The following is an 8,336-nucleotide window of genomic DNA, read 5'->3' as shown; positions in this document are numbered from 1 at the left end:
TTTTGTTTTGTTTGTTTATTTGCAATAGTGTTTTTCTATGGGCTGCTATAGACTCCCATTTCAGAAAAAATAAGAAGAAGAACAAGCAAAAGGTTAAAACTCTCCTTGTACTGAAAATATGTCAGGGTGTTTCCCAACGAGTCAAGAAAACCTCACCCATACAGCTTCAGAGGCGGAGCAACACTGAAAGAGAAGAAGTTACGTCACATTCCTTAAATGAAACTGAAGGTTTGTCACAACAACAGCAGAGCTGCAAGCGAGATACGTGTCTGTGTTTCTCTCTGAGGAAGAATTAAATTGAATTATTCAGAACTTTCTTAACAACAGACAGTGAGTACAGCTGATAATATTTATCAACAATCACAAAACCTCAACTCTAAGCAGACAGGATGTTCCACTGCTTTCATTTGTTGTTCAATAGCTTTCTGTTTGGTGCAATATAACAACAAAATTCAAGATGACTCTCTCAATAGTTCATTGATCATAGATTGAAATAACATCAAATGAATCAAAAGAATAACTTTTGCTTTCTTACATTTTCAGTTTTGTTTTCAGTGTGTAGTTGTTTCAACAAACAACTAACATAAAACTTCAGCTCTAATCAGACAGGATGATCAACTCCTTTCATTTTATGTTGACACTTGTCAAATGGAGCATTCATTAAAGTGCAAAAAAACTATATAGTTGATAATATACTTCTTAATTTTCCAGAAAACAAACTTAGTACATCTGGATGAATAATCAAGAACTTTGTAACTACAGTTATTCTTCATCACACTTTGTATTTGTTCTCAGTCTGCAGATATGTCTGCTGCCAGCTGTCTGCTGACTGAAGATCAGTTTCTTTGCTCCATCTGTCTGGATGTGTTCACTAATCCAGTCAGTACACCATGTGGACACAACTTCTGCAAAAACTGCATTACTGAACACTGGAATATTAATGTCCAGTGTCAGTGTCCAAACTGTAAAAAGGTTTTCTATAGAAGACCTGAGCTGCAGGTCAACACTTTCATCTCTGAGATGGCTGCTCAGTTCAGACAGTCAGCTCAACAGAAGGCCAGAAGCTCAGAGCAACAAGGAGCCAAACCAGGAGAAGTTCCCTGTGACGTCTGCACTGGAACCAAGCTGAAGGCCCTGAAGTCCTGTCTGGTGTGTCTGGCCTCCTACTGTGAGACTCACCTGGAGCCTCATCTGACAATGTCAGGTCTGAAGAGACATCAATTGATCAAACCTGTGGAGAACTTGGAAGGCAGGATGTGTACGAAGCACGATAAACTGCTGGAGCTGTTCTGTAAGGCCGACCAGATGTGTGTCTGCATGCTTTGCGCCATTTCAGACCACAAGACACATGATGTTGTTCCTCTAAAAGAAGAATATGAAGGAAAGAAGGCAGAGCTGGGGAAGACAGAGGCTGAAATTAAGCAGATGATCCAGAAAAGACAACTGAATATTCAGGAGATCAAACGCTCAGAGAAGCTCAGGCAAAGAGATGTAGACATAGTGATAGCACATGGTGTTCAGGTCTTCACTGCTCTGAAGGAGTGTGTTGAGAGAAGCCAGGCTGAATTCATCAAGACAATCAAAGGGAAGCAAAGAACGACAGAGAAACAGGCTGAAGACTTCATCAAAGATCTGGAACAGGAAATCTCTGAGCTGAAAAAGAGAAGATCTGAGGTGGAGCAGCTTTTACACTCTGAAGACCACCTCCAGCTCCTTCAAAGCTTCTCGTCCCTGAAAGTTGCTTCACCCACCAAGGACTGGACAGAGGTCAGTGTCCGTCCACCATCATATGAGGGGACTGTGGTTAGAGCTGTGGCTCAACTGGAGGAGATGATCAGTAAAGAGACAAAGAACTTGTTTGAAGCTGAGCTGATGAGGGTCCAGCAGTATGCAACAGATGTGACACTTGATCCTGATACAGCATTTCACGGCCTGTTCCTGTCTGGTGATAGAAAACAAGTGAATGATAGGGATGATGATTATTATGATTATTATGAGGAGAATAGTCTCCCAGACAATCCAGAGAGATTTGATACTTGTGGTTGTGTCTTAGGAGAGCAGAGTTTTTCTTCAGGAAGATTTTATTACGAGGTTCAGGTTAAATGGAAAACTAGCTGGGATTTAGGAGTAGCCAGAGAGTCAGTCAACAGGAAGGGGAACCTCACACTCACTCCTCAGAATGGTTACTGGACAATATGTTTGAGTAATGAAAATGTTTGTGGAGCTTTGGCTGACCCTTCAGTCTGTCTCTCTCTGAAGTCAAAGCTTGAGAAGGTGGGGGTGTTTGTGGATTATGAGGAGGGTGTGGTCTCTTTTTATGACGCTGATACTGGAGCTCTTATCTACTCCTTTACTGGCTGCTCCTTCACTGAGAAACTCTACCCGTACTTCAGTCCTGGCTTTAACTGTAATGGTAGAAACTCCAGCCCTCTGATCATCTGGCCTGAGCCTGACTTTGATTAGGAAAATAATTTGATTTTCTGCAAAGTGTCCTTTAATATAATAATGATACGTAATAATGTTCACTGGTATTCTACAGTGGGTTTGGGCGGTATCCATTTTTTCATACCTTAATACCTTCCCAACATTTTTCCTGGTATACAGTATATCACAGTATTTGTAGAAAAAAATGTATTTCTTTTTTCTTTATTATATAATATTTTTCTTTGATATATTGTTTTACTACTTACTGCTGTGACTAATGTAATAATGTCTTCCAAAGAGTGAAAACAGAAAATTATGAGAAATAAGAAACCTTAACTAAAATATTTACATGTATGGCAAATCCAAAACTGCCAGCTACTATCTCCCTCTCTCTCTCCAACTTACACTGGAAAATGAATGATAATATTCCAGTTTAGGTCAACAAGAACAGTCCTCTTTATGATTTTTATCACTGTTTTCATCACTTTTCTTACCAATGTTAGCACAAACATTTTGTTCCTTAACTCAAACTAAAACATCTCATTTATAGGTTTCAAAAGGCTTTTCTATAAATACATTTACCAGTATTTAATGAAATACATGTATATCAATTGGTAATTTCCAGTGTAGACTTTGTTTTACCCTAACGCCGTCTCATTTGTGGATTTCAAAAGGCTGTTAAGGACCAATAACCATTTACCAGCATTTAATGAAATACATGTATATTGATTGGTAATGTACAGTGTATACTTTGTATTACGGCTGTATGTGTTGCCTGTGTGTTTTTTCTCTTTCCCCTCCTGTCTGTTGCTCCGCCCAGGTCATCTACAGTCAGTCCACAATGAGGTGCAAGTGGCCCAGGGAGGAAGAGCTTAATTATTTTAAGAGGTGTTTATTTGTTAAAAGAGTTTTAAATTGGGAAAATGGTGGATTGCTGTTCTCCCCACAGGGCCGACTAAGGGTGAGGCGTGACACTTTGTTTTTTCAGATTCTTATAAATTTTTTTTTGCACTTTTTTCTGTAAATGTTTTCTTTGGTGTGTCACATTGCTACAACACACCAATTTTACTACACTGATTGATATTATCTAATATAATCTTCTTTATCTTAATACCTGCCTGTTAAATAATCAGAAAACTATGTACTCATAAATAAGAAGAATGTGAACATCCTTAAATGTCTTGCTGCCATATTCAAAACTTTGTACGGTCTGATCATTGTGTGTATAAAAAGTGTTATATTAATTATTGAAGACCTGTTTATGAAAAGGAAAAATCTGTGATCTGCGTTTGTTATATCTTTGAAATTTGATATAAACAAAAGCAAATGGATGTTGTCTTTGTTTCTGATTAAATTATTTAGTCTCCACTGGATAGATAATGTGAAAAAACAGTTAATGGTGTTTCTAATGACGACCAAGTCATGTGATTAAAAACACCATAAGCTGTTCTCAGACTTGGAAAGAGCTGCAGGTAAAGTAATGCCGTGTAAAGTCTGACGTGTTTCAGCTGCTGAAATGAAAACTAACCCTGTGAACAAGCTCTTGATGAAGAACTGAAGCAGATTACATTAATGAAGGAGTACAATGAAGTGTAGTTTGATGCAAACACTATATCTAATGTAATTAATTAGCTTTTTGTGTGTATTTTTGTAGTTGATTTTATTGTTAAATCATCTACTTTACCTTCACTTAAGAGGATTTTTACTTAAAACGTATTGTACTTCAACCACTTTCAAAAAGGGAGAATCACAGAGAAACCCATAAATCTGCTGCTGTGGCCCAATCAGGAGGCTTATGTAAGAAACACCAAGTTTGACACCCGAGGACAAATCTACTCAATATTTCAGAGGAAAATAGAAAGTAAGAACGTAATAAAAATAAACATTGCTCTCCAGTGGTGGTGAACATTTCTCAGTTATGAAAACCAAAACACCTGCAAAATGCAGGAGTTTGGGAAAAGCGATGCAACCAAAATGGAAGACAAACTGAGCTAATGTCAAATTATCCACAGTCTATAAGGTTATGTAATGTAATGTAAAGCTTCAGCAGGTGATATGAGCACTAAACCAGAGTTTGTAGGAATAAGTGACAGCTGATGACGCCCTCTGGTGGAGTTTATTAAAAACTTCACTCTGAGGCCATATGAGGACATGATCTTCATAAATAACAACCAGTCTGATACTGAAAAAAATTATGTGAATGCAGGAGGAGGAAAATAAACCCTAAATGTCTAAATCATGCAAGAACATAAAATAAAATGATGAATGAATGATTGCTTGTTGGTGTACTGGTGGATTTTAGCGCATTCTTTAGAAAAAAGCAAATCTAACTTAAGAAGATGTTAGAAGTATTTTACTACTTTTGAAACCTCAGATTCACAAAGAAGCATGTTTATGTCCCTGTGATAAAAGTTTCCCATCATAGTTTTTCTTTTGCTTTTTTTCCCTTGAAGTGTGATCAGCAAGAAATCTGTCACATAAAGGAAAGACAGATGGCAGCAGAAAAGTGCAGGCAAAAGAGTGATCTGAACTTTGGACAGTGGGGCTGTAAAAGAGCTATAAAGGGAGTGTTGTTGTTTATTGATAAAACATAATGTAACATTGTACAAAGTACGAACTTCTCTTGTACCAAAGCTATGCAAATATATTTTCATAGAGGCAGTCAAACCTCACCCACAGAGCTACACTGACAGTCGGAGCAACACTGAGAGATAAAGCTTTCAACATCACATTTCCTCAGATGCAAACAGGATAAGTCTTTCACTTTACTCCAAAGAATTAAACAGAGTTAAACAGGTTTCTCTCAACAACACAGCAGATTCTTTCAAACACTGGTGAGTACAGCCGATAGTTTACAGTTGATTTTTACAGTGTTTCAATAATTGATACTAACTCAAGACTTCTTAGACAGGAAGTTCCACTGTTTTTAGTTGTCAAAAATAATGTGTTGGTATTGTGTTTGTAACAATATGATATAACAGAAGTTGTGTGTGGCCATTCAAAACATGCTAATAAGCCATATTTCTTCCTCAAGACCACAGAGAGCACAGTGTTGGCCATTAGGTTAGTTACTACACACAGTTCAGATCTTTGTGGCATGGCCTTTTTATTATGTAACAAGCTAATTATTCCAATTTACATTATATTTAATATATGTTAAAGCTATAATATATAACTATTCCGCATTAAAATGTCTAAAAACAACTAGACCTATGTCATATATTTGTTTAGTTGTGTACTTACATTATCCCAAATGTTTCCAACAATTTTCAAATCCAGAGAAATCTGTAATTTTAATCAAGGTAATGATCCGTTTCATTTGGTCGCCTGTCAATGGCATCATACCTCCTCTACCAAAGAGTATGCACGCACAAGATGCATGTGTTGGCATTGTGTTTGTCCACTACAATTGCATCTACCAAAGAGTATATGCATACAAGATAATACGTCAGCGTTGTGGTCGTTCGAGAGAAGCTGTTGACTTTTATTCAGTTTTAAGCCACATTTTATGATAAACTTTTTAGATCTTGGTCATTTTTAACTATATCTTTTAACCGGATGAAGGATTTTAGTCAACAGATGTCTGGATGATAAGTTATCAGAGAAACAAACTGAGCAAACGTCAGCAGAAGCTCTGCTACCAGCCCCTCCCGGAAGTCCATTGCCAGCCGAACAGCATCAGAGAAACACTGATTTTTTACGTGAAACAGTTTTATTCACCATTTCTATTTGTTCTGGAGAGAACGAGACCTCTGCGGATAATTTGGTCTCGGTAAAATCCTGCTGAACGTCTGGATCTTAAGTTATCAGAGAAACAAACTGAGCAAATGTTGGCAGCAGCCCCTACTGGATGTCCTGTGCCTGCTGAACAGTGTCAGAGACACATTAATTTTTAACGTGAAACTGCTTTATTCAATGTTTTTACCTATTCTAATCACCGGGTCCGTCTATTTTGGAGAGGAGGAGACCTCTGCGGATAATTTGGCTACCGGTAAAAACATCCTGAATAATAAACACTGGAGTAATCCTATCCTGGAGAAGCTGTGTGTTTAACAATGAAGACAACAACTCCCATGATAACTTACTACTTCACACCATCATCACACTCCGTCTTTTGTTATTGTTTTGATTGAGAGACACCCTAGCGGCAGAAATTACATATTGTGCGTTTAAACTACATAGTTGGTTTAAAAGATGTGTTGTAATTTATGTTGTACTTTGATTTTTGTTCTCAGTCTGCAGATATGTCTGCTGCCAGCTGTCTACTGACTGAAGATCAGTTTCTTTGCTCCATCTGTCTGGATGTGTTCACTAATCCAGTCAGTACACCATGTGGACACAACTTCTGCAAAAACTGCATCACTGAGCACTGGAATAGTAAAGTGCAGTGCGACTGTCCAAACTGTAAAAAGGTTTTCTATAGAAGACCTGAGCTGCAGGTCAACACTTTCATCTCTGAGATGGCTGCTCAGTTCAGACAGTCAGCTCAACAGGAAGCCAGCAGCAGCAGCTCAGACCAACAAGCTGCCAAACCAGGAGAAGTTCCCTGTGATGTCTGCACTGGAACCAAACTGAAGGCCCTGAAGTCCTGTCTGGTATGTCTGGCCTCCTACTGTGAGACTCACCTGGAGCCTCATCTGACAATGTCAGGTCTGAAGAGACATCAGCTGATCGACCCTGTGGAGAACCTGGAAGGCAGGATGTGTACGAAGCACGATAAACTGCTGGAGCTGTTCTGTAAAACCGATCAGATGTGTGTCTGCATGCTTTGCGCCATTTCAGACCACAAGACACATGATGTTGTTCCTCTGAAAGAAGAATATGAAGGAAAGAAGGCAGAGCTGGGGAAGACAGAGGCTGAAATTAAGCAGATGATCCAGAAGAGACAACTGAATATTCAGGAGATTAAACGCTCAGAGAAGCCCAGACAAAGAGATGCAGACATAGTGATAGCACACGGTGTTCAAGTCTTCACTGCTCTGAAGGAGTCTGTTGAGAGAGTCCAGGCTGAATTCATCAAGACAATCAAAGAGAAGCAAAGAACGACAGAGAAAAAGGCTGAAGAATTCATTAAAGATCTGAACCAGGAAATCTCTGAGCTGAAGAAGAGAAGATCTGAGGTAGAGCAGCTCTTACACTCTGAAGACCACCTCCAGCTCATTCAAAGCTTCTCATCCCTGAATGTTGCTCCACCCACCAAGGACTGGACAGAGGTCAGTGTCCGTCCACCATCATATGAGGGGACTGTGGTTAGAGCTGTGGCTCAACTGGAGGAGATGATCAGTAAAGAGACAAAGAACTTGTTTGAAGCTGAGCTGATGAGGGTCCAGCAGTATGCAACAGATGTGACACTTGATCCTGATACAGCATTTCCCGGCCTAATCCTGTCTGATGATGGAAAACAAGTCAGTGATAGGGATGAAGAATATTACGATTGTTATTATGAGGAGAAGAATCTCCCAGACAATCCAGAGAGATTTGATACTTGTGGTTGTGTCTTAGGAAAACAAAGTTTTTCTTCTGGAAGATTTTACTACGAGGTTCAGGTTAAATGGAAAACTGCTTGGGTTTTAGGAGTAGCCAGAGAGTCAGTCAACAGGAAGGGGAACCTCACACTGACTCCTCAGGATGGTTACTGGACAATATCTTTGAGTAATGAAAATGTGTATGAAGCTCTGACTGACTCTTCAGTCTGTCTCTCTCTGAAGTCAAAGCCTGAGAAGGTGGGGGTGTTTGTGGATTATGAGGAGGGTCTGGTCTCCTTTCATGACGTTGACACTGCAGCTCTTATCTACTCCTTTACTGGCTGCTCCCTCACTGAGAAACTCTACCCGTACTTCTGTCCTGATTATGACTATGGCGGTTTAAACTCCTCCCCATTGATCATCTGGCCTGAGCCTGGCTTTAATTAG

The 8,336-nt window shown here is 39.2% G+C and overlaps 2 protein-coding genes across 2 annotated transcripts; both read left to right on the top strand.

Moving 5' to 3' along the window:
• Positions 1–250: 250 nt before the first annotated feature.
• On the top strand, positions 251–2,595 carry LOC122985334 (E3 ubiquitin-protein ligase TRIM21-like). The gene is made up of 2 exons (XM_044355908.1): positions 251–330; positions 796–2,595. Exon 2 carries the CDS (start codon positions 805–807, stop codon positions 2,461–2,463), a length of 1,659 nt encoding a protein of 552 aa, XP_044211843.1. The 5' UTR covers positions 251–330; positions 796–804; the 3' UTR covers positions 2,464–2,595.
• A 4,073-nt stretch (positions 2,596–6,668) lies between these two features.
• LOC122985681 (E3 ubiquitin-protein ligase TRIM21-like) lies at positions 6,669–8,336 on the top strand. Its single transcript, XM_044356526.1, has one exon. The coding sequence runs from the start codon at positions 6,669–6,671 to the stop codon at positions 8,334–8,336; it is 1,668 nt and encodes a 555-aa protein (XP_044212461.1).

The sequence above is a fragment of the Thunnus albacares genome, chromosome 7 (assembly GCF_914725855.1).
Source record: "Thunnus albacares chromosome 7, fThuAlb1.1, whole genome shotgun sequence".
In the NCBI taxonomy this organism is placed as follows: Eukaryota; Metazoa; Chordata; class Actinopteri; order Scombriformes; family Scombridae; genus Thunnus; species Thunnus albacares.
Note: the sequence above shows the minus strand (reverse complement) of the source record. Positions and strands in the feature narration are given on the sequence as shown.